This window comes from Kryptolebias marmoratus, linkage group LG10 (assembly GCF_001649575.2).
Source record: "Kryptolebias marmoratus isolate JLee-2015 linkage group LG10, ASM164957v2, whole genome shotgun sequence".
Taxonomy (NCBI): Eukaryota; Metazoa; Chordata; class Actinopteri; order Cyprinodontiformes; family Rivulidae; genus Kryptolebias; species Kryptolebias marmoratus.
Genome location: NC_051439.1, coordinates 11,459,902 through 11,483,634, shown reverse-complemented (window position 1 = coordinate 11,483,634; position 23,733 = coordinate 11,459,902). Strand labels below are relative to the sequence as shown.

General features: G+C 46.6%; 4 protein-coding genes across 5 annotated transcripts in view; 2 read left to right on the top strand and 2 right to left on the bottom strand.

Annotated features, from left to right (window-relative positions):
- znf292a (zinc finger protein 292a) overlaps positions 1–11,007 on the top strand; it is an 11,901-nt gene extending 894 nt beyond the window's left edge. The window contains exons 2-8 of the mRNA XM_017416382.2: positions 967–1,121; positions 2,117–2,195; positions 2,375–2,510; positions 2,661–2,863; positions 2,983–3,119; positions 4,105–4,246; positions 4,460–11,007. Coding sequence (XP_017271871.1) covers positions 967–1,121; positions 2,117–2,195; positions 2,375–2,510; positions 2,661–2,863; positions 2,983–3,119; positions 4,105–4,246; positions 4,460–10,570 — 6,963 coding nt within the window. The 3' untranslated portion in view covers positions 10,571–11,007. The remainder of the gene's footprint in view (positions 1–966; positions 1,122–2,116; positions 2,196–2,374; positions 2,511–2,660; positions 2,864–2,982; positions 3,120–4,104; positions 4,247–4,459) is intronic.
- A 400-nt stretch (positions 11,008–11,407) lies between these two features.
- On the top strand, positions 11,408–17,501 carry orc3 (origin recognition complex, subunit 3). The gene is made up of 20 exons (XM_017409489.3): positions 11,408–11,875; positions 12,017–12,071; positions 12,148–12,245; positions 12,446–12,584; positions 12,695–12,799; positions 12,897–13,066; positions 13,148–13,284; positions 13,673–13,832; positions 14,092–14,205; positions 14,282–14,415; positions 14,520–14,583; positions 14,658–14,774; positions 14,850–14,929; positions 15,195–15,319; positions 15,433–15,524; positions 15,610–15,707; positions 15,797–15,938; positions 16,052–16,168; positions 16,988–17,067; positions 17,310–17,501. Exons 1-20 carry the CDS (start codon positions 11,852–11,854, stop codon positions 17,413–17,415), a joined length of 2,157 nt encoding a protein of 718 aa, XP_017264978.1. The 5' UTR covers positions 11,408–11,851; the 3' UTR covers positions 17,416–17,501.
- A 47-nt stretch (positions 17,502–17,548) lies between these two features.
- On the bottom strand, positions 17,549–19,845 carry LOC108232025 (akirin-2-like). 2 transcript variants are annotated; one of them, XR_001808442.3, is made up of 6 exons: positions 19,668–19,845; positions 19,223–19,402; positions 18,963–19,103; positions 18,715–18,864; positions 18,401–18,518; positions 17,549–18,312 (listed from the first exon to the last, which is right to left on the bottom strand). XR_001808442.3 is itself a non-coding variant. In XM_017409502.3 (6 exons), exons 2-6 carry the CDS (start codon positions 19,392–19,394, stop codon positions 18,302–18,304), a joined length of 546 nt encoding a protein of 181 aa, XP_017264991.1. In that variant the 5' UTR covers positions 19,395–19,402; positions 19,668–19,843; the 3' UTR covers positions 17,549–18,301. The 2 variants fall into 2 exon arrangements, 1 of the variants encoding a protein (XP_017264991.1); XM_017409502.3 differs by having other exon boundaries at positions 18,401–18,472; positions 19,668–19,843.
- Positions 19,846–20,302: 457 nt separating this feature from the next.
- Positions 20,303–22,430, bottom strand: LOC108234169 (cannabinoid receptor type 1B-like). Its single transcript, XM_017413135.3, has one exon. The coding sequence runs from the start codon at positions 22,376–22,378 to the stop codon at positions 20,945–20,947; it is 1,434 nt and encodes a 477-aa protein (XP_017268624.1). The 5' UTR covers positions 22,379–22,430; the 3' UTR covers positions 20,303–20,944.
- Positions 22,431–23,733: the final 1,303 nt, after the last annotated feature.

The window sequence follows — 23,733 nt, the reverse complement described above, 5'->3', positions numbered from 1 at the left end:
CCCCCCTCTCTCTCTCTCGGTCTTTCTCTCTTTTCTCCAGGATGCTAGCCCGGGGCTTTTTTTTTACACCCCCATCTCTTTCTCTCTAATTAATCCAGCTAATCACGTCGGAGCAGATGTTAACTACATGGTCGTAGCCGCACCACCTTGGAAACGTGGTGTCTGTCAGGCCGGACCGAGGAGGCCTGAAACGGACTCGGTTTGGAGGAGAAAGTGTGTCAGACTGTGGTCACTGACTCCATTACATCCCCCCTCATTAATTAGCCGTAAATAAGCTGCAGGTCTCCATTTTTCTTCCTGCTGCAGCGTACAGGTTATTACCACCGAATGGGGCTGATCTTACAGGTTTCTCTTAACTTTTTAGTGGTGGTGAGGGGGGAAACAAAATCAGTCTTTGTCCATTTTGTTTCCTGCAAGCTCAGCCTTATATAGCACTAACATGACACTCATTGAGCGCCGCGTCAATGAAATGCCTGTTCTTTGACATTTCATCTGTGCGCGGGGAGTAGAAGTGCTTCGAGATGAAATAAGAAGCATTCGTTTACGTGTAATTACACCCAGGAGCCTCCATCTTTTGGCGGCGGTTCGCAAAAACTTCCCTGCGTTTTGGACCCACGAAATAAAAAGTGGCGACCCAACCTTGCCGTGTAACAAAAAAGCCCCTTCCCCCCCGTCAAACATCGTGCTTTCAAGCCCTCGCGTTTGGCATTTCGCGACCCTGGCGTCAGGAGTCATCGATCTGTTGATGCTTTACATAACGTCACGGTGGTAAACCGGTAAAAAAGGTGGCGACGTGGCGTTGATGAAAACACAACCTGGCGTTCGTGGTTCGATTAAACCACAGATGTGTCACAACTTTGGTCATTCTCAAACGAAATCATATCTACAATCCCTAAAACTACGAGCGCTCTTGTGTTTTGTTGATTGATCTGACAACAAGCCTGTGTTTGTTTTTGTTTCCCGCAGGTCCTGGTGGAACATGCCGGCCGTTGGAAAACCGACGAGGACCCGCTGCCTCTGCTGGAGGTCTACACCATGGCCATCCTCAGCTTCGCCAAGGCTTCCTCCTGTCTCTCCTCCGAATGTGAAAACGTGCCACTCCTACTTGAAAAGTTAGCGATGTGAGTAGAGACCGCCGCGCGGTTTGTTTTTGTTTTTGTTGTTTTGGATTCCTGCCTGTAAACAGCGGCCTCACAGTCGGGTTTTATTGATGCAACTTCGTCACGGCACGCCGTAGTTTTATTGCTTTAACTTTTTATTACAGCGGATATCTGAGGGCAAGGCACCACTGCAATTTAAAAAAGAAAACTAAACGAACACGTGCATCGTGTTCAAATATGATACGGAAACAAACCAAATGTAGACCTGAAAAAGTTAATGCTGTGTCAGCGGCCTGGAGGGGGGCTTCTCATCATCTGTTTGATTGCTTAAACTCTCACGCAAAACCCCCAAAAAACATAATCTTTCGAGGTGCGACTTATGTTGGAGGCGTTACGCTGAAGGATGAAGGATGAAGGGATGCTATTTCTTTGCCAGCCCTGCAGATTTGGATTGTTCGGAAGCGAAATATTTGTCTTGCACGAGACGAGTCGCCGCAGTAAGGAAAACATATCATTCAAATCCGAGAGAAGTTGCATTTAAACGCCTTCAAACCGAACAAACACAGTAAAAAGATGTGACAAACAGGCTTACGTTTTGTACAGGTGCTTTATTTTCCCCAAACAGGCTTGTATTTACCACTGTAACAGACTTAATCTGTAGTTTAAAAAATAAATCAAATGTTTAGGCAGTGTGTATTTCTTCCCATCTGTGGAACTCAGTGACGGGTCGGCGTTTCAGTTTTACCTAACAACTTGGAGCTTTTCCCTCTATACCTTAGCGGTGCACCGTTGTTGCACTCTCCCCCCGGGAAACACGTGAAAAACTTCAGTTCCACCTCAATCGTTCGCGCCCATAGCTGTTTTTAATTTCCTGCTTTTGTGGACAAAACTCTTATAAACCTTTCAGTTCATCATCTCTTCCTCCCCCCCTACGCTCTGAATATTTACTTGTGGAGTTTGTGCACATCCTTGACCTGAATGTTTCTTTAACAAATGCCTGCGTGTTGGCTTCACAGGAGCTGTGCGGAGCTGCTGCTTTTAATGCCCCAGCGTATTCCTGGTGCCTTATGGGAGGAGTTCCAGTCCTCCATGAAGGTCAGTATCGTTTGGGCCGTTAGATCTTCACCGAGGCTTATCTTTGCAGTGATGAGGCTCAAAAAAAAGCTAAATGTTTTAAATGTTCAGTGCCTTTGGTTTAAAATCTATATAGGTTTATATGGGACAATGAAGACTGAGGTAATAAATTTATATATATTTTTTATCTTCTGTTGCAGTTGGCACACAACCTTTTGCAAGAAAGTGGGAGCACACAGCTTTGTGTGCTCTCAGTTCTGGCACAGCAGGATGGCGTCTGGGTCAACAGCACATTAAGCAGCATCCTGTCCAATCAAATTCCTCAAACCGAACAAGGTTAGCCCTAAATTTATCTCTAATGGTGTCCAAACACACCACATTGAACATTGTTTAGCGAAACACACACCAATTGTGAATTGCAGTTGCTGGAGCTCACTCTTGTCTGTTGCTTCTTATCTTTTTTTTTAAATTTTTTCTGCCTTTTAGTCCACGAGTATCTTGAATTGGAGGGTCCCACGCTTGTTAACATGCGAATAAAGCACCTTATCAAAGTGGGCAGTATTGATAAAGCTGCCGTCCTCGCGAAGATTTGCTCCGAGTACCCGGGGTATGAAGGGAAAGGGAACTTCAAGCAGACCTACTTGCTCTGCATCTGCATGTCAAAAAGTCAGGAGCAGCTGATGGAAGAGGTAAGAAGCCGTTCCCTGTCGATCAGAACTGGACACACACGGGTCACACAACTAAAAACCAACTACTGATACATTGAATGAGTCTGTTCTGTGGATTTCATCGCTTTGTCTCTCCATAGATTTCCTCGATAGACTGCAAAGACGCGCTCGAGATGATCTGCAACCTGGAGTCGGAGGCCGACGAGAAAGGAGCTCTGTGTTTGTGCACCGCCTTCCTCAAGCGGCAGCTCATCCAAGGGGACGTTTACTGTGCTTGGTGAGTGCTGCGGTCAGCTTTGTGCAAGCGCGGAAGTCTTTCAGGGCAAGTTCAGCACAGCCTAGCTAAAATTTACAGCTCCCGTCAGAGATAATAGGTGCACTGACAAAGAACAGGATCATGGGATGATTTGGGATCACGTAGAAGGACTCTAAAGGCCTTTAATGCCTTGAAGGAATGCATATTGCCCACTGCCTTTCATGCCAGGGCTTTGAACTACGATCATCTCATGCTGAGAAATGATGGCGTTAAAGCTGTTTTGGTCTAATCTTGAAAATAATGTGTGCAAGATCTCAAAAAAGTTGTCTTCTAAGTGCATTTTGCTGTATCTCTGCGTCAGCTGTAACGATGTTTCCACTGTAAGAGAGAATAACAGTATATAGAAATAAGATGAAAACATCTTTAATGGTTACAATAAACTGAGATGGATTTATAACTTAGTCTTACAAAAGCAGCAAATGTTCCAGTTTTAAAAGAGCTCCTTAGAAAATTTTGTTTCTGCTGCCTCACAGTTAAAAAACCTTGAAAAGCCTGTTGAAAAGTGAACAAAAGGCACGGTTTTTACGCATTCGTCATTTTGAAAAGGTATTTTTGTTTCCTTGTGCAGCTCTGAACCTTGATTCCTGAGGCAGAACAGGAGAGTGTGAAAGGCTTTATTAGGAAAAATCTTGCCCTTATGACAAATACTGCAGAGAAATAATGTTTTTTTCTATCTAAAAGGACTGATTTGATTACCACACATCACCTAGTTGTGGTTCTTTGCATGCTTTAATGCCTCAGAAATCTTCTGATCATATTCAGACTCTATATGCTCAAATAAATATTTATTTTTAGACACTTCTTTTACACAGAATACACTGAGAGGTGTGCAAACTCCTTGAGTTAAATATAAACAGTCCAAGTGTTTTTTTATTCACTATAAATCTGTGCTTTTTGTTCTCTTCAGTGTTAAAATCCTAACATGTTATTTCATTACCCTCTCCAGGGAGCTCACTTTGTTCTGGAGTAAACTGCTCATGCGACTGGAGGCTTCGGCTGATTCGTTTCTCAGCCACAGCAAAGAGATGACTCTCCTCTGCAGAAACGTTTGTCACATTCTGTTTCTCATCAAAGTCATCCAAAACGAGGTGAGGAACCAGAACCCCCCGCGTGTGCAGCTAGTGCAGAACCTTGACATTACCGCGTAAACGTGCAACATCTTACAGGAATAACCCCGAACGAGCTAATTGAACTGCGGAGTGTGCATGTGCCAGTTGTTAGGAGGCATTAGGTCTCCGTGCTAAAATGAAATTATTGCCATTAACTGCGTTACATTTTTATTTTTTTATATTTTTTTCTAGGTTGGAGAAGTGGGGCTTCCAGTCTGCATAGAAATGTGTATTCAAGCTCTGAAAATGACCTCCTCTGACCACAAAGACAGCAAGTCTACCATCTGCAAGACTATTTCCTGCCTCTTGCCAACTGATCTGGAGGTGAAGCGGGCATGCCAGCTGACGGAGTTCCTCCTGCAGCCGACCGTGGACTCCTACTACGCCGTGGAGTCGCTGTACAACGAACCTGACCAAAAGCCCGAGGAGGACGGGAGTCTGCCAGTGCCCAATTCTTTACGCTGCGAGTTACTGCTGGCCTTGAAGACACAGTGGCCTTTTGATCCGGAGTTCTGGGATTGGAAAACACTGAAGCGCAACTGCTTAGCGTTGATGGGCGACGAGGCGGCCATCGTCTCATCTATTGACACACTCAACGACACAGACGACCAGGAGGTGGAAAGTGCACTTGGCAAGCTGCCTGAATACAGAGACCTGGAGGACTTCCTGCTAACCACTACAAATGAACTCAATGAGATTACAGACGAAAAGGAAAAAAACAGAGAGGCTAAAAAGCTTCGGGAGCAGGGGTTTGTGTCGGCCCGCTTCAGAAATTGGCGAGCCTACATGCAGTATTGTGTTTTGTGTGACAAGGAGTTCTTAGGCCACAGAATTGTGCGTCACGCTCAGAAACATTTCAAAGACGGGGTGTACCTTTGTCCAATCTGTGCGGACAGTTTTGAAAGTAGGGAGGTTCTGGAACCACATGTAGCATCGCATGTGAAGCAGTCGTGCAAAGAGAGGCTGGCGGCCATGAAAGCGGCAAGAAAGGTAACCAAGCCGCTCCAGTCCCCGAAAAGTCCGTCGAAAATTGCAAAGGTCGTAGCCAAGACGAGCATGAGTCCCGTAAAAATTGAATCTCGAATAGGCGAAAATTTGGCACCCCCTGTTAAAATAGAACAAGCTCCGTCTGAGTCCCAGATTAGCCAAGACTGTTTCTGTCCTGTGAAAAACTGCACGAAGGCTTTCAAGTTTTTCCGCAACCTCATGGCTCACGTCAGATCTCACAAGGACGACGAGGAGGCCATGAGGTTTCTGGAAATCCAGAAACAGAAAGTGGTGTGTCAGTACTGCAGGAGGCAGTTCGTTAACGTCAGACATCTGAACGACCATTTGCAGATGCACTGTGGCAGCAAGCCGTACATCTGCATACAGCTGGATTGCAAGGCCAACTTTAATTCCAATTCGGAGCTGCTGATGCACAGAAAAACCCACCCCGAATTTAAGGCCCAGTGCATGTTCCCGAACTGCGGCCAAGTTTTCAGCGAGGCCTACCTGTTGTACGATCACGAGGCCCAGCATTACCTTACCTACACCTGCCAAACAGACAACTGTGGTAAAATATTCTACTCGCAATCTGAATTCTTGTCTCACCAAGAGCACCATAGACCAAATGTTGCCGTAAACAATTTTATTATCGTGAATCAGCCCCCTCCTATGACCACAAAAGTAGAACTGCCACCCATAAGCACCCCGGTCAACGAAGACGCGCAGTCTGCTGTTTATAGCTTTGAACAAACCGTTACGGATGTCTGTGCGAAGGAAGCAGTTGCGTCGCCGTGTAGGTCAGCGGAGTTTGGTAAAGAGCCTGCTCCCATGAAAGTCAAGCACTCGATTGAAAACATGCTGAACTCAATGGCGGGTCCTGGGCTACAGCAGCCCGAGAAATGCTACACTCCACTCACCAACCCCACTCCGTCACCCGCCGATGCCAGCGCTCCGCCAGACATGTCGCACGTGCACCACAGCGTGCCCGGGCATGCCGATGGAACTCCAGCGTACCCCGTTCCCGCCGCAGCAACTCCGGTGGCTAGCCAGCAGCAAGTCCACCAGCACAACGACGTGCAGGGCAGCGAATTCCAGAAAGCGCTGCCACAAATAATGTCTCCGAGTCAAATCAAAACCGAAATCCCTTGCTCGCTGCAAGGGTATCCTTCCAGCTCACCCGCCGCTCCCGCAGAGAGCGAGGAGAACCTGCACTACTGCCCAAGCACCGACTGTTCGCGTGCGTACAGCACGAACAAAAGTCTGTCTAGGCACGTGAAAAAGCAGCATCCGGAAATATTCGAAGATTGGAAATTGGCGAAGAAGTACAACAAAGTGGCCCGCATCACAGCAAAAAAGGGGAACAAAACAGCAAGTAAGCCAGGGGTACTATGCAACAAACCAGGAACGCAGCAAGTGGATTATTCAATGGGAAGCTCAACCTCAGCATCCGAGTGTTACCCTGCATCAGTTGAGCCCGTGCCTATTACTCCAATGATCAATCCAACAGTATACCCGTCCTGGGGGTGCCATAACAATCCCAATGCAATGATGCAGTCGGACATGTCTCAGTCATGGTCTTCAATGCCTATGAATAACTGCTACCCTGAAACCTTTAACATGAATGAGTACCCCTCCCGCAGCTATCCTCACTGGCAGGGAGACGCTTATCAAACCACAATGCCTCAGCCCTCTGAGAGAGATCAATCAATGGCAGCTATACACAGTTCCCCGATGTCCCATCCTCCTTCAGATTCAAGTTTGATGTCTCAGTACGTGTCCAGCTCACTGATGCTCGACAACGCCGGCCAAATGCACAACGGAGGACATCAGTATGGACTTATGCACGCTGACGGCGCTGCAGAGGGTGCAGACGTGAGGAAAAGCAGCGCGAGCATGATAGGACAGCTGGACAACGGGAACAGCATCTCAACAATCGACAGCCTTCCTGATGGGAGTTACCACACTTCATACGCTCCAAGTGAAAACTCTTGTCTCACTCAGTCGTCATCGGTTGATGTTCCAGCAAAATGTGCAAGCCCAGAGGCGAAAGTTCCAATCAAAGATACGAACGAAATAGAGAAAACCGAGAACGCCTCAACTCCTGGTTTTGACCAGGTGGACAACTCTGTAGATGAGATGCTCAGTCCAAACAGCGTCATTCAGACCGATTTTCCTTACGACGAGGACTGTCCTAATGCTGACTGTCAAGCTAGCAATTCAGATGAAAAGGGCGGCGAGCCCGACGCGCAAAAAGGAAAACGCAGCAGGCTAAGCAAGCGCACCAAATGGCCAGCGATCATTAAGGATGGTAAAGTTATATGCAGGAGGTGTTTCAGAGAGTTCACAAGCACCAAATCTCTTGGAGGTCATCTGTCTAAACGCTCGCAGTGCCGACCTCTTGATGAAATCGACCTGACCGCAGACCTGCCGACGTCGTTTCTGGATTTCCTGAACGACCCCCACGTCCCCGATACCAATGGGACCATGTTCAACATGCCGAACGGCGAGTTCCCAGAGGAGTCGTGCAGCTTGACCACGTTTAATTCATCGATGATGTTGAAGCAGGAGCCCCAGATCATAAATATAGCGGACCAGTCGAAACCCTTCTCGGCTGGCCCTGAAGACAAGCAGGAGAAAGCAACGGAGCTGGTTAATCCTCCCCGTGCTGGGCCGCATCGGGAAGATCACCTGGTGGAAATGTCGCACGCCTTTCAAAAACTAGATTTGATCGAGGCTGCGCAAGAGAAGATGCGGAGTGCTATGGCCTTAGAGCAAAATGCTAGTCAAAGCCAGACAACTCCTGAAACAGAAAAAACTAAAACGCTGAGTAAAAGTGACGAGAGGCCTATAGAGAAGGTTTCGAAACCGTTTAAATGCGACCAGGACGTCTGTGAGTTCTCCTTCATGACAAAGGAGGCTTTATTCAAACACTTGTGCAAAATGCACGATTATACCAATGAGATGATTGAGGAGCTCAAAAGAGTCCCGTCTAAACTGGCTCCTTATCCTTGTCAGATTTGCTCAAAGACATTCACAAGGACCACAGGGTTGAGAATTCACTACGAAAAAGTCCACCGGTTGTCAAAGTTGGAAATGCAGAAGTTAAAAATCAACGCTCGGACTCGCCGTGTATCCAAAGTTGCCCCGGAGGGCTCTTCAAACAACCGTGTGATCCCTGAACCTAATGCCAATAGCACAGCCCAGCCGGCGCCCGTAATGTCTCCTGTGAAGCAAGAACCGCTGGACATTGCAATCGCACCTCAGCCCGTCGTCGAAACCAACCCAGTTTCAGTTCCTGAAACCACTTCGGGAGCCGCGGCCAAACAAGCCCCGACGACTGAGATGTCCACTGTTACACGACTGCCATCGCCTCAAAACTATTTAACTGAAAGGCAGCTGGAAGACGTGGCTGCGTCAGCTCCTGAACAGGCTCCCGAGCAGCCTGAAGTGGACGACCCGAACAGGAGTCCAGACGGGACAGTAAAATCCATTGTGAAAGAAAAACTGAGTCCAGTAGCCAAAGCCAAGGCGCAGCAGGAAAAACCGGATGTGTCGCCGATTAAAGTGAAAGACCCGCAGCCCTCCGTGGCGCCTGCTACACCCTCCCCCGAGAAACCAGGCAGCTCTAAAAGCACGCCAACAAAGGAGGACAGGAAAGATAAAGGTCAGAAGAAGCTGAGTCTGAAAATGTGCGACACGGAGAATGCCTACAGCCCGTACAGACCATATCGCTGTGTTCACGAAGGATGCACTGCGGCATTCACCATCCAGCAAAACCTGATTCTCCATTACAGAGCCATGCATCAGGCGTCGCTGCCCCCGTGCAAAGCGGAAGCCGACACAGAAAAGGCGTGCGTCGCCGACGAGGAGCAGGAGAGCAGCGAGAGCATAGGAAAAGACGATGAGGTCAGGTGTCAGGTGAGAAACTGTTCCCGGGTGTTCATGGGAATCACGCGATTAGTGCAACATTACCTCTTACTTCACAAGTTCACTTGTGACAAGGCCACCTCCATGATGGCCAGCATGGCCATAGGAACCTTTAACTGTGATCGGCCAGAGTGCGCGCTCCCCTTCAACTCCGTGGAGAAGTACATCGAGCACATCAAGAACTACCACAAGGAGATCGCCGTCTCCGAGAGGGGCTCGGTTGATCCAACCTTCCGGTGCCAGTACGAGGGGTGCGACCGCGTCTACACTACAAAATCCAACCTCCTCCGCCACCTGATCAAAAAGCACGATTACATTTACGACCCCAAAGCAAACGACGGGCGACGGACTAAATCGCTCACGCTCTTCCCGGGGATCAACAGCGGGAAGGAGAACGTAGAAAACAAACTCAAAGCGAAAAAGAAGAACACTAAAAAGAAAGACGGGAAGGCCATCGAGCACTGGACTAGTTTTGGCAAGCCCACGCTGAAATCTCACGAAGAGGCGTCCGCCATGTGCACCAAGAAGTCTGCCCTGCAGTACCCGTGCATGATTATAGGCTGCGACGCAGTAGAACGCGCTGAGAAAAGTATCTTCAAGCATTACGCCACCCACGGCCTCACCGAAAGATACATCGAAGACCAGAGGAGCCAGTTCATATTCTGCAAAAAGTACTCGCGCTCCAGATTCAAGGACGCGAGCAAAGCAGAAGGGGCGTCGAGTTCTTCTGAGGAGACGGAGGCGGACGAGGGCGAAAAGCCGAGTGAGCAGCGAGCCGAGGAGCCGATGGTGGAAAAAGCGGCCCAGGAGGACAAGCTGTCTGGCGAGGATAGTCCAGAATCTCAAGAATCTCAAGCTTCCAACGGGACAGAAGTCGGACCTAAACGAGGCCGTCCTAGAAAACCCACACAGCCTACACCAGCGTGTCCAGAGAGGATGCTGACCCTTAGAAACCGCACGACTGTTAACAGTTCAAGGGAGAACTCAAATCCTGGCACCCCCACCGCCCTGGAGCAGCACGACGACGGGGTGACGCCAGGCTCCTTCAAACCCCTGGGGCTCGAGGACTCGTTCCTTAAGTTTTTGGAAACCTCAGAGTCGACGAACCCTCCAAAACGCAAATTGAGCGATAAATCCAATGCTGAAGTGCCGCCTAAACGGCAGAAAGCCCACAAGCCGAAGTCCGCAAAAAAAAGCAAAATTCCCAACGACATTAGAGGCTGTGAGAATCTCATAGACTTCAGAAACCCCCTAAATCTAAAATCTGGGAGTAACGTGAAAATAGTAATGGATAAAACCTTTTTGGACGGTGCTGAACGTTTACTTAAGCAGCTACAAGATATGAAGCCCACAGTCGTTATTAAAAGGTGGCTTTATAGCGCAGCATAGCCCAGTATTTTGTTTTCCACTCGGTCTTACTCAGGATTTGAGATGTTATGCTGCAGAACGGTTTATTTCTTAATGCATCAGATTTCCAGCTGTTAACAGTCACGGTCACAGTTGACGATGAAATGGCCTATTTTGTACTTAATTAAAACAATTGTCTGATGATTTTAAGTATGTATGTTAGTTATAATAACCAGGTAATCTATAGGGCATAGATTTTAGAATCATGTTTGTATTTATGCTTAGTACTTAAGATGTTTTGTTTTTTTTTCTTTTACTAAACGGACACTTTTAAAGAAAACTGTTTTTATATATCCCTATGGGATTTCAAGTTCTGTTTGTATTTATTTCATCCCTTTTCAACACTAGTAGACCTATCTGTAATATTTACATGTCTTCCACAAAGTGTTCAATAAAATGTTACTGGCTCTTTTTATAAACCTTGACTGTAGCTCTTATATTTGTCCTTATTGATTTAGATGTATGGTTTAAAAAATGACATAACTTTGATATTCTTTAGGTTTATGGTAGTAATATAGTCACTGAAAATCACCATAAAGAAAACTATGTGTTCAGGTTTGTTCTTCTTGTCCTGAGTAAATATTGTGGATATCTGACAAAGTATTTGTTTTCAGAGAAACTGGTGTTTCAGATACCTACAACCACGCTGCTTTATTTAAGACGTTCAAAATAAAAAATATTTCAAATAGATCTAAAATAAGTATAAAGGTTTCTTAGGAATATCTATTATTCATATTATTACAAATTAAGCATTTTTTTAAAGATTTAACTACAGTTTTTTCTCCCAACTTTGCTTTTTGCTTCCAGTCTTGGCAAGTAGGTACTGTTTTGTTAATTTCACCTATTAGCTACTGTTTTGCTGGTTTTAGCCTTTTGCAACTGTATTTCTAAATATTGTTTTTTAGCTACAGTTTTTGCTGATTTTAGCTCCTGTTCTGATCCTTTTTAACTGTTGCAATCCGGCAAAGTCATTCAGCGCCCAGCATTTTCACAGAAAATCCTATTTTTCCAGTTATTTAACTTGTGACTTCAAAGCTCAGAGGACTGCTGATTGTATGTAGTTGTCAAAGTAATAAAAGTAGCCGTGTGGTTTGATTATATGCTACAACGGCCTGCCATACTACTCAGAACGCAGCCACTTCCGTAGACGTCACGTTTGGCGGGAAATCTGTACGTTCGGTCAGACGTAGGTGCCTTTTAAAGACGAGCTAGCCGCTACTAGCTAAGCGCGGACTCCGAGTAAACAACTGGTTTCATGCGACTATGTCCACTTCGTCCCTCTCAAAGGTAACTTATTTAGGGTTTTGTAATTAAATGAAGCTAATGGCGCGGTCTTTGAACAAAATGGCGTCTTGTAATAGTGTTTATTTGTATGAAACTGACGCCAAAATGTGAGTTTATTTTATTTATTTTTGTGCTCCTTCGAAGGGCTGCTTTGTTTTCAAGCCCAGTCCCAAGAAGAGGAAGAAGGCTCTCGGTCTAGGTGAGGTTCAGTCCCTCAGCTTGAACTTGATGTCCTGATTCGGGGTGTGTGTGTTCATATTGTTTTCTGCCCTCAGAGAGTTATTTTATCCGTGTCTGTGAAGGAGCTGAGAGCAGTCAGCTGAGATTCAAGCTCTGTCAGGACCTGTGGGACAAAATCAAAACAGAGACAGAGGTAAGAACAGATGAGTCTTCATTTACCTCAGATGCTGACAGCGGTCATCTGTGGTGTATTAATATGTTTTTGCTAAGGTGTAGTGACAAAAATTGGAAATAATGCTGTATATTACTGTTGAATCGAAGCTAAAATCTGCTATAAAAGCGATTTAAATTGTGAGCAGCCACCCCTCTTTATTAATTACTGTTTCTGATCAGGTTCTGCAGGATGAGCTCAACAGAACCGTCTTGGACAGCCTGCTGGAGTTCATCAGGAAGTGTTCCTCCACCCGCCAACACGACGCCTGGGCCTCGCAGATGAGGGCCAGCGAAATTCCCACTGCCGCTCTCATGCTGGGTACGCGGCTGCGCCGTTTGCGAGTATTTTTTTAGGTCGTTAATTCATTTATTGTGGAAAGAGTTTGTTCTGACTTGTTTTGTTTCCTCCCTTCTCCTGCTGCGCCGCAGGCGTGAACGTCCCCGACCACGACATGACCTTCCAGAGCCTGTCCGAGCTGCTGCGACAGTCCGTCACGCCGCTCGTCGCTTCCATTCAGGCCAAAGAGTGCGGAGGTGACGGCTTGAGACACGCGCGGTGCCTTTTTTTTTTTTTTTTTTAAAGATGTTGCCACGTTCAGGTCTGCAATGTTTGGGGTTTTTGTCTTCTCAGCGCTGAAGCAGTTGATGAAGAAGGTCCTGGAGGGACTGATGGATACAGAGGTGGATGATGACAGTGATGATGATGAAGAGGAGGAGGAGGGCAGGGAGCAGAGTCAGCTCCGCAGGAGCATGCACTGCTCTCTGGCTACCCTCTGTGATTGGTACATGTCAAAAACAAAGGTGAGGGCTTAAAACAAGCCCGGCTCTACGGGGTGTAGAGTTTACTTACAGAAGATTGTTTGTTTGTTTGTTTGTTTTCAGAAACCCTGTGGTGGCACTCTTGGGAAAAAGCGCAGCTCCTCTGTGATTAATGAGCGGCAGCCTCCTGTTGTGATCATTTTTAAAGATTTGGAAGCTTTTAATCCAAGAGTTCTTCAGGACTTCATACTTATCTGCAGGTCAGTAGGAACGTTAAGAGTCCACTATCTTCAAATAAACACCTGATCTAATTAAACTCTCGTTCCTTGATGGAACCAGAGTTATGTTGGGAAATGATGGCATGTTGGTCGTTTTGGTTAAACCTTGTGCATCATGTTCTTTACAACCTCATGTCATCTGTTAGCGCTTGGAGTACGTGTTGTGAATGACTCTCAGCTACTACCGTGCCGAAAATCAGCTCCTCATCTGCATAACTGACCGAGTTATAGCCATTTATGTTTTGGCTAATGTTGATTAGCTGTGGCAGCCATCTTGAGTTGGGAGGAGTTCAAAAGTCAATCAGCTGTAGAGGAGCTTTTTAGATTTTTAATTTTTTTTTCAAACTGAATCTCTGACTCTGCTCTGCAGCCGATACATCCAGCGCCTTCCCCTGGCGTTCATCTTCGGGATCGCCACGTCGCCCAGCACCATCCAGCGCGTGCTGCCCCACTCGGTGTCCTCGCTGCTGTGCATCGAGCTCTTCCAGTCCCTGTCCTGCACCCGGCACCTCACCACCGTCTTCGACAAGGTGCCTTCGCCCCCAGAACATATGACGTGCATCGCAACGTTTTTTTTTTTTAAACTGACGGCAGAAGTGACTTTTAATGATGTGGTTTGCCGGGGAAGTGAGCTGTGATGCGTTAGAAGCGCCTGGAAAAAGCTCAACTCTGAGAGAATTCGATGCAGACGCGAAGAAATGCGTGTTAAAGTTGATTTTGTGCAAGAAAAAAACTTTCCATGTATCATCTCTCAGCCCTAACCTGGAGTCGCGTTGCGTTTCTTTCCAGCTGATCCTGACGCCGTCATTTCCCTTCAAGCTCAACGGACGAGTGATGCAGGTGCTGATGAGCGTCTTCCTCTACCACGACTTCTCCGTCAGGAATTTCATCAAGGGCCTGCAGGTGAGTGGGCCGGCGCCGCCTCCGTCGTCCTCAGAGCTGCGCAGCCGACCTGAACGCGTGCTTCTTGTCGCCGCAGCTGGCCCTGCTGGAGCACTTCGCCTCGCAGCCTCTCAGCGTGCTGTGCTGCGGGAAGGAGGAGGCCCTGCGGAACGGGGCGCGGCTCGGCCCCGGAGACCTGGAGAGGGTCAGGCAGCTGCCGTCGTTCGGGAGGTGCTTGGACCAGACCGCCACATTACGTAGCCGTAACAGAACACCCTTTTTTTGCTTCATGGCTCGTATTTAACTAACACATCTGTCATGTCTGTGCATCTTAGGTATGTAGAGAAGCAAGAAGCACAAGAGCAGGACGAGCTGATGATAGACGACAATTATTTAAAGGTTTGGTTTGAGGCCTTACCTTAGGCTGTTAATAAATGTGTTTGTTTTATAGCAAAAGGTTTTTCTGTTTTCAGGACTTGTGCCAGAAACTAATAAAGGACCTTCATAAGTACCACAAGTGCTATTATCCCATCCTGAGGTGTCTGCACACCCTGACCTCATCGTTACCTCGGTATCCTCTCGGGAAGCAGGTGAGAAGCTGCTTGTTTTTCGCATCGTATAGACTCCCATCTGCTTTGACGTCACCTTGAGCCGTTGTGTCCCAGATCAGGGAGCTGCATTTGATTTGCCTGGAGAGGAACGTGTGGGAGACCGAGGATTACCAGTCCGCCATGAAGCTGTTAAAGTAAGTCCTGAAAGTTGAGCTGCATGTAAGCAAACAGAAGCTGAAGGCTGTTTTTTTTTTTTTTTTTTTTTTTTTTTTTTTTTTTTTTTTTTTTTTTTTTTTTTTTAATTTTTTTGTTTTTTTTTTAATGTGAAGGTTACAATGTCTCTTTTTTACCACTAGATGGCGACAGATTCAAGAATATTCTGAGGGTTACATTAACTTCCAGTAGGGATTGATTTATGTTAAGAGACTTTTTTTTTTTTATTTCTTTTTTTTTTTTCAGGATGATGGCTAAAGATGAGCTGATTTTGTTGCTTCAGAGGTGTGCAGAGATTTTGCAAACCGTCAAGATGAAGAACGATCTTGTCCGGCTGGAAGAACTACTCTCCAGATTCAAGCAACTAGACGGTCAGTCGTGAAATTATTCAAAACATTTTTTTAATGTATTTTCAGTTTTCCAGGATAATGCTCTCATTACTAAAAGCTGAATAAGTGTCTTAACCTTCTGCCTTGCCATGCAGCCGCTGCTGAAACGGTGCCCAACGTTGAGGAAAATTTAATTTCTCCGGCGAAGAATCTCCAGAAGAAAACGGACCTGTTCCAGCTGCAGAAGGTAGCTGAGCCTGTACGTCCAAGGCTGACGTGTGAACGTCTCTGCACAGCTGCTGCTAATCCAGTCTTTACCGTCCGGCTTGCAGACGCTGCTGGAGATGAACGAGTCCCGTAGGTCCAAGAAATTGACTCCGTTTCAGGCTCTGAGGAACGAAGCTCTGGAGTTGATCGACAGTTTAGTGAAGTAAGAAAAGATGACTGCCTCGGCTATGATACAAAGCGACCTAAATGAAAGGGAGAGAAACGAGTAAAAGGTTGATTTCTTCTATCCAGGAGTTATCTGTCGCCGCCCGAGTCCAAGCCTCTGTATGAAGCGTGTTACTACAGCTCATCTGCCGCCGTGAGACGCCACCTCAACGCGACGCCTCGCACCTCCATCCAGGCTGCGCTCAGCAGCCCCCACCTTTACCTCCAGGTACTCCTCCTCACCTAACAACAGCAGGAGGGGCTGACGAGAACGTGAGGGGTTTGAATTTAAACGGGTAGCTCCTCTCAGGGAACTGATTTGTTTTTGTTTAATTTTCTCAGAACGACAGCTTGAAGACCGAGGATGGGACGGTGTCTAACGCAGCTCCAGATATCTGTATTGCTTACAAGCTGCACCTGGAGGGTGGCAGGCTCATCAACCTCTGTGACTGGCTGGAAGTGAGTTTTCTGCAGAATAATACCAGTAATAAGAAGCGCTTTTCTTACCGTCCTGTTCAGAATGTTTGTCCCGTAATAAAACATAAATACATGTGGGTTGAGCTCTCTTTGGAGCTCTGATTCTCCATTTAAAGCTTAAATGAGCCACAGAAAGTCAGACTTTTTGTGTCTATATAAGCCTTTTGATACTTTTACCAGTTTTTAACCTAAACTGACAGATGGTACACTCTAAAATTTGAGTCTCTTCTTACTCCCACACCTCTCTTAGGCTCTTGTATAAATTATTCATAAAGTTCTGGCATTTATTTTGTCCTCTTTCACTCTGATTTTCTCTCAGATGCCCCTCGAACACAAGGAGTACACAAACCTCCACAGATTTAATCATATTTGAGCTCAAAGTGTTAAAATCTGCCTTCTAGTTTTCCCCCAGAGGCTTACTTTTCAGTCTGCCTCTCATTCACTTGGCAGTCAGTGAGCGACGGACACAGGCGTGTGGTTACCATGGTGACTGGCTGCAATGTTTCTTTTGATCTTGATCTCTTCACACTTCCTCTATAGTTCATACATCAGTTCTGAACGAGCTCAGTACGTTATCTGTCCAGGTTAGGGGGTAAAAAACAAATGCATCGAACTGCTGATAACGTTTCATGTTTTCCTTTTACCTCACAAGATTAGCAGCACCCTTTTAGCCTAAACTTTTCTGCTGAAAAGGCTTTATTGATCCCGAGGATCCACATTATCGATGAAGCGCAGGCCGACCTGAAACGTCACATGACTGAAAAAAAAACCAACCCAAAACATTATCTGTTTGTGTTTCAGGCTTACGCCACGGTGGTCTCTGCTGCCGAGGGGAACGATCCCAACTCGGACAGCTTTGGGAAAGTGGATGAAGTCAAACAGTATCCTTTTCGAATCAGATATGAGTTGTGTTGTTGCATGTAGTTATTTTAGTTACCACACGATGCTTAATGAAACCGTAAAAACAGAAACCAAACTGCTGAGCAGCTAAAGTATTCTGACATGAAAGAAGCAAAGAGTAATATTTCAAGGAGCTCTTAGCGTGGAGGATTAGTGGTAACGCTCCTCGACAGCAGATTTACCCAGAACCTAAACCGTTTCACTCCCTGAGCTCGCCCTCCAGCGCCCACTTCATCCGCGCCGTGTCTGAGCTCGAGTTTCTGGGCTTCATCAAGACGACGAGGCAGAAGACTGACCACGTGGCTCGGCTCACCTGGGGCGGCTGCTGAAGGAAAAAAACCCCACAAAAACCTTTTCATTTCAGTTCACTTTAATGTCCACTTTTCTCCTCCTAATAAAACCCGTCCATCTGTTCCGCACATCTCATCGTTTCTTTCCTGCAACTCGAAGTCGAAACGCTGATTTAGGTGTTTGGATGTCATTTTTATTTGTAGAAGGTAAAGAAACTTGGCAGCATGGCTGAGTGACAGACAGAAACACAGCTCGGAGAACAATAGTGCGGTTAATTGAACTAATATAGTCAGGATATTTGGGAAAAAAAAAAAAAGAAAACGCTGCCATGGGATCACAGCAGACACTCGATCAGAACCTTCAGAGGAGAAAAAAAACCAGCCTGTGACTTCCACAGAACCTTTATAAAAGGTTAAATTTAGCTCTAAAGTAAAATCGGTTTTGCTGCAACACGTGTAAAGGTTTTATTTGTTCATTAGGTATGTTGGTTTAAAGTGATACCAGCCGGGGAAAATAATAGTAGGGAAAACAAAAAAAAAGAAAAAGCCTCCGGTTCGTGCTTGGTTTAGAAAGCAGTAAACGGAGGACGCACTGCAAACGTGAACTTCTTTCAACCAGCAGATCTTTTTAAAACGCTGCCGCTCTTCCCGTGGGGGGGGGTCCATTAATTCACATCAGGAAGCACTTAGCTGCTGACGACAGACGACGGCTTCATACAAACCCTTCGCCCCAAAGACAGATATATATATATATATATATTTATGGCACGGTAAGAAAAGTTTTCATTTGAGCTAGCTAAAATCAAAATCTCTTAAAACGAGGAACTTTTCTTCAAAGATATCGCGGAGGGAGGAGGGTGAGGGGGTAGGACAGGGGCAGCTTGCAACAAGAGAAGGCCCTTCTTGCGAAGCTTCGGTGCCACACTCAGGAAACATCTGGAGGTGAAATGAGAGACAGAAACCAGGCCGGTTAGCTGGAAACGGGACACAGAGAGATGAAATGAAATGAAATGTGAAAACTCACAGCTTGCAGGCTGCTCCCCGAATCGTCGCATCAACTGGTCGTGTGTGAACTTCACGAAGGTGTCATACTGCTCTGCAACGGAAACGCCAAGAGATCACAAGTTCATGCGGCCGTAGAGCTGAAGGATTTCAACATCAGCTGTCACGCCAGAGTTTGACATCAAATCGAGAAATGAATGAAGCCATTTTGGTTCTGAGTGCGTGTTGTGAAACACACTTTTATAATTATTAATAATGATCAGCACAGCGCTCTGAGCTCTGTTTATTCTGCTGACAGGTGAGAATCGGATCGGTGCTAATTAAGGATTCACAAACCTGCCAGCTTGGAAGTCATGGTCTCCTCGTACTCCTCCCGCACCTTCTCCTCCCGCTCTTTCAGCAGGCGCTCGCAGATCATTCCCACTTGTCTGAGCGTGAACAACGGCTGTTCTTTTCTGGTCGGAGAGACGCCTCCCGAGGACGTCCCTGCCGGGGAAGGAGAGAGGAAAACCCAAACAGGACTAGGTCAGAAGGTTGGACAGGTTGTCGCCGTCAAGAGCGCTGCTGTCTGCCGCTTCACCGACCTGGCATGCTGGAAACATTCATACTCAGCTGGGATGGGGATTCTGGGGAGTAGCAGCTCTCTGATTGTTGGTAGCCTCCATCTAGATGCTTCCTCTTCTGGATGCGTTTGTACTCCTGTTTAATGCTGCTGAGGATTTGTTCTGGTGAGCCACAAAAGCACAGGGAAAAAAGGGGGGGTCATGTCGGCTGGGTTTAAAATGTGGACATGGGGAGCTGATCCTCGAGGCTAACTTTAGCCGACATCGCAAACCCATTTTACCTGCGCTGAGTCTCGACGACGACTGTCCAAATGGCGAGGGCTCCATGCGCAGGTATTTCCTCGGGGACGAGCTCGACGGGGCCACGGGAATGCATCTCCGTCGTTTGGGAGAAGCAGGACTCATCAGCGGATCGAAATCCAAGGTCCTCTTCAGGGTGGCTCCGCACGCCATAACTTTAACTAGTCAAAAAATAAATAAAACAACATAGGGTTGGATTTAAAATGCCGAAGTGAGACAACATCACGCATCTGCTACAACATGGCCTTTTCCCCTAGCTGAAGGAAACATGTTGAACATAAGTGCAGCGCTCAGGCTTTCCTGGAAGCTATCGCTAGCTTTCGCCGCAAACCAATAATCAAAAAGAAAACAAAGCTAACGCTAGTCCCGGCTATCGCCGAAACGAGTCATTTTGACGTGCTTTCCGAAATGAACACGTTATCTTACCTGTTCGTGGCAAAGCAGATCGGTCCGAAAGCGTTCACGGAGCTGCCGTCGGTGTTGGAAGTTGTTTTTCAAAAGTTAAAGGGACGAGCAGCCAGCTGCGGGCCAATTATCAGCCGCGAGACAGGGACGCTAGCTAACGCTGCTTAGCAGCCTGTTTGTTGATCCGAGGCTGTCGGCTTCCCCCGGCTCGTCACGTGACCCGCCGAACACAGACGCAACGCATTCTGGGAGATGTAGTGAAACGTCCAGATTAAAACAAAACACCCTAATACAGTTTAATAAAAACAATCAATAGAGAAGCATGGTTTTTCTTTTCAAATTTATTTTTAAATACAGCCTCGCAGTAGGCTTTTTGTTGGATTCCAACCTATTCCGACCCCCGTTTGCCAGCTTTAATTGATTTCCAATATTTTCCACTAGAGGGCAATGTTACATGTGCAAAAAGCTAAAATCAAAAATAATTATCTATAATAATAATAATAAGTGATTATTCCTTACACAAGTTAGGAAGTAATGGAAAATAAAAATAAAGAAATTAACTTGAGGGGATCTATCTATCTATCTATCTATCTATCTATCTATCTATCTATCTATCTATCTATCTAAAAAAATGACCACGCTCTGGTTTGCTGAGTTCTGAATTTTATTGTAAAAAGTTAACAGACACGTTGACATGAATATGACAAAAATAGACAAATTCACATATTTACAGAGCACTTGTTCCTGTTTGGAGACACACACTGTCAAGGGACAAAACGACACTATCCATACCTCACAGCAATATGGCACAACAGCTTTTGCGCAAAAAAGCTGCATTTTCATCAAAATCACTTTTTTATTTTATTTTTTTAAAGCTGCAGCTGTGTTACGTTTCAAAAATACTACACAGAAAGGTTTGATGGGATCAAAAACTTATGTAGAATTTTGAAGAGAAAAAACAAAATTAATTGGCAATAAATAAATAAATATAAGATGTGTCAAAGTTCATATCATAGTCCTCGCAAGAAAGAAAATCATTTCACTTTAAAACCAAAGCAAGCCTTACGTGTATGAGTGATTTAGTCATCGTAGACTTTTTTTAAACTTATTTTTTATTAAGACATGTGACTATCATTACTGACTTTAACAACAAAAAATAAGAGATTCATCACTCAGTATTTTATTATAGATTTCATCCTAAAAACTCCTTCCAGTGATTAATTTGTGCTGAAGTCGGGTTTTTTGGCACGTTTCACAGTAACACGCTAACAGGTCAAAGGTTAAACTGAGCCAGGCTTTCAGACGGGCTCGGCCGTGGTGGTATCCGTGCCTCCAGACACGGTAACCTGGGCTACTTTCACCCGACATTTCCCCCCGGCGCACCTGTCTTTCCCCGCCCAGCTTGCCGCCCTCACGCTCCTGCTGTTCCAGTCGCTGTCGCCGCTGCTGTCCAGAGCCTGCGTGGCCCCGCGCCACACATGGCAGGTGCTCACAAAGGCCCTCCGCAGGTCTTTGCTCCTCATGGCGTAGATGACGGGGTTGACGGTGGAGTTGAGCAGGCACAGCATGCTGCAGAAGGCGAACACCGTCTTGATGAAGTCGTTCACTTTGCCGAAGAGGTCGTACACCATGATGGCCAGGAGCGGGCCCCAGCAGATGATGAGGGCCACCAGGATCAGCACCAGGGTTTTGGCCAATCGGAGGTCCATCCTGGCCTGCTCGGGCCTCACCATCTGCACTTTGGTGCCCTCCGGCGTGTGGACGATCACGCTCCTCTGGGAGCTGCGGCTCAGCATGCGCACGGCGTGGTGGTGCGACTTCCACAGGATGAACATGTAGGCGTAGATGATGAACAGGACCAGGACGCTGGTGATCCCGATCCAGAACATCAGGTACTTCTGGTCAATCAGGGGGAAGATGTCCGAGCAGACCGTGCCCAGGCGCTTGCAGTTCCAGCCGAGCAGCGGCAGCAGTGAGATGACAATGGAGATGGTCCACATCACACTGAAGGCGATGACCGCCTTGGTCTTCGTGACGATGCGTTTGTACGCCATCGGCCTGTGGATGGAGATGTAGCGGTCGATGGCGGTCAGGAACAAACTGCCCACGGAGGCCGTGAAGGAGGCGATGACCCCGGCCAGCTTGAAGAGGAAAACGTTGGGGCTGTCCTTTCTGTGGAGGACGTGAAAGTCCAGGAAGCTGTAAACGAAGATGATGCTCCCGATCAGATCGGCCACCGCCAGGCTGCCTATGAAGTGGTAGGAGGGCCGAGATCGGAGAGTCTGGGAGTGCAGGATCACACACAGCACAATCAGGTTCTCCAGCACCGTAAACGCTCCCAGGGTGAGCGCCAAGATGGCGATGGCCAGCTGCTGACTGGGGGTGAGGATCATAAAGCACTCCAAGTTTTCCGCAAAGTTCTCAGTGCACTGCGCGCTGCCGTCGCTGCCGCTCTCTACGGACGTGACGTTGCCCAGCAGGGCCTCGGAGACGTTGGTGGGGAAGACGGGCGACAGGGCCGCCAGAATCACCTCCCTGTTCCCGGGGATGAGCTCGGGGAAGGAGCCGCTGATGGAGGCTGAGTGCGGCTTGTCGAGGTGGAATCCGGTTTTCGCCAGGCTGGAGTCGGCGAGGGGGTCGTCGTAGCTGGCGTCGTTGGAGCCGAGGTACTGGACCCCTGCTGACAGCGGGCTTGCTGTTGTGCCCGCCATCCTGTGGAAAGCCAGCTTCATGGCTGCAGAGTCGCTCAGAGGAGAGGCCAGGAGTGGAACAGCATCAGAATGACGGTCTATGAGGAAAAGAGGACTTTTATTTTTAATCAGTGCCAATTTATTAATGCCATTATTGTGTAAAATAAAAACTTAGCATTCTTTTGAAGGAATGCATATCACCCAACACCTAAAGAACTAAAGAGACATAGTTACAACCATTTTGGTCAAACCTTGTGAAGAATGTTATGTGTGATTTCACAAGATATTGTGAGATCTGTTAGAGCTCGGAGTATGTGTTGTAGATGACTCTCAGCTACTACCACACCAAATTTGACCACCATATCTGTAAAACTGACCGAATTGTAGCCATTTTAGCTTTTGCTAATGTTGCTTAACTGCGGCAGCCATCTTGAACTGGAGTTACTCCAAAAGTTAATCAGTTTTAGAGGAACAACCAGTGATTACTTTCTGAGTGTTTTATATAAATCACTCCTAGTTGTCGTAAGATATTTTGCTAACAGACTAACAAGATCGTTGCCAACAGTTAAAGCAAAGGTTTGAAGCGGAAACAGTGCACAATGTGTCGTGCTTGGAGCATGTGTTGTGAATAACCCTCAGCTACCACCACACCGAATCGTTGCTATATATCTGTTAAGTTAACCGAGTTGTAGCCATTTTTAGGTTTCTAAAATCAGTTGGCTGTGGTGGCCATCTTGAACTGGGTTGACTCCAAAAGCAGATCAGTTGTAGAGGCACATCTAATGATACATTCCTGGAAATTTAATCAAAATCTGCCCAATGGTTCGTGAAATATTTTGCTAACAGACACAGGCAAATTTTCTTTTTCTTTTTTTTTTTTTAAATCACCGTCGGCCTTTTGACTGCGATAATATTTGGGGGTCTGTCCCTCAGACTCCAGATGACTCCCAGACAATACTGGGAAAGTGAACGGAGGATGAACCTGTGCCCCCCGGACAACCCCACCCTCTGTGTGTGTGTGTGTGCGTGTGTGTGTCATCACATTAAGAGGACTCTCTGGGCTTTCTGATGAATTGAAACCGGTCAGAAAGCATCGAGCTCTTCCCACTAATCACTGAAATAATTAGGCGTAATGGGAGTCAGCGTGTCCGATTAATGAACCATCACCATTTGGAGACATGGGTGGCGTTATTCATTATTAACAGTCAGGTTTAACATTTTATAGTTTTTATTTTATATATATATATAAAAAAAAAAAATTCCCTTCTCACCCTCCGCGGGTGGTCTTTGTTTCATCCTCTGAGCTCGGGTCCTCTACCAGAGGCCTGGGAGCTTGAGGGTTCTGCGCAGTATCTTGGCTATATATATATATATATATATATATATATATATATATA

Excerpts from the sequence above, each read along its gene's own strand:
- orc3 (XM_017409489.3), top strand. The coding sequence starts at position 11,852 with ATGTCCACTTCGTCCCTCTCAAAG. Across the intron at positions 12,246-12,445 it reads AAATCAAAACAGAGACAGAG|GTTCTGCAGGATGAGCTCAA; the intron begins GTAAGAACAGAT and ends GTTTCTGATCAG. Across the intron at positions 16,169-16,987 it reads ACCTCTGTGACTGGCTGGAA|GCTTACGCCACGGTGGTCTC; the intron begins GTGAGTTTTCTG and ends TTTGTGTTTCAG.
- LOC108232025 (XM_017409502.3), bottom strand. The coding sequence starts at position 19,394 with ATGGCGTGCGGAGCCACCCTGAAGAGGACCTTGGATTTCGATCCGCTG. Across the intron at positions 18,865-18,962 it reads GAATGTTTCCAGCATGCCAG|GGACGTCCTCGGGAGGCGTC; the intron begins GTCGGTGAAGCG and ends CTTCCCCGGCAG. Across the intron at positions 18,473-18,714 it reads CATGACTTCCAAGCTGGCAG|AGCAGTATGACACCTTCGTG; the intron begins GTTTGTGAATCC and ends TTTCCGTTGCAG.
- LOC108234169 (XM_017413135.3), bottom strand. The coding sequence starts at position 22,378 with ATGAAGCTGGCTTTCCACAGGATGGCGGGCACAACAGCAAGCCCGCTG.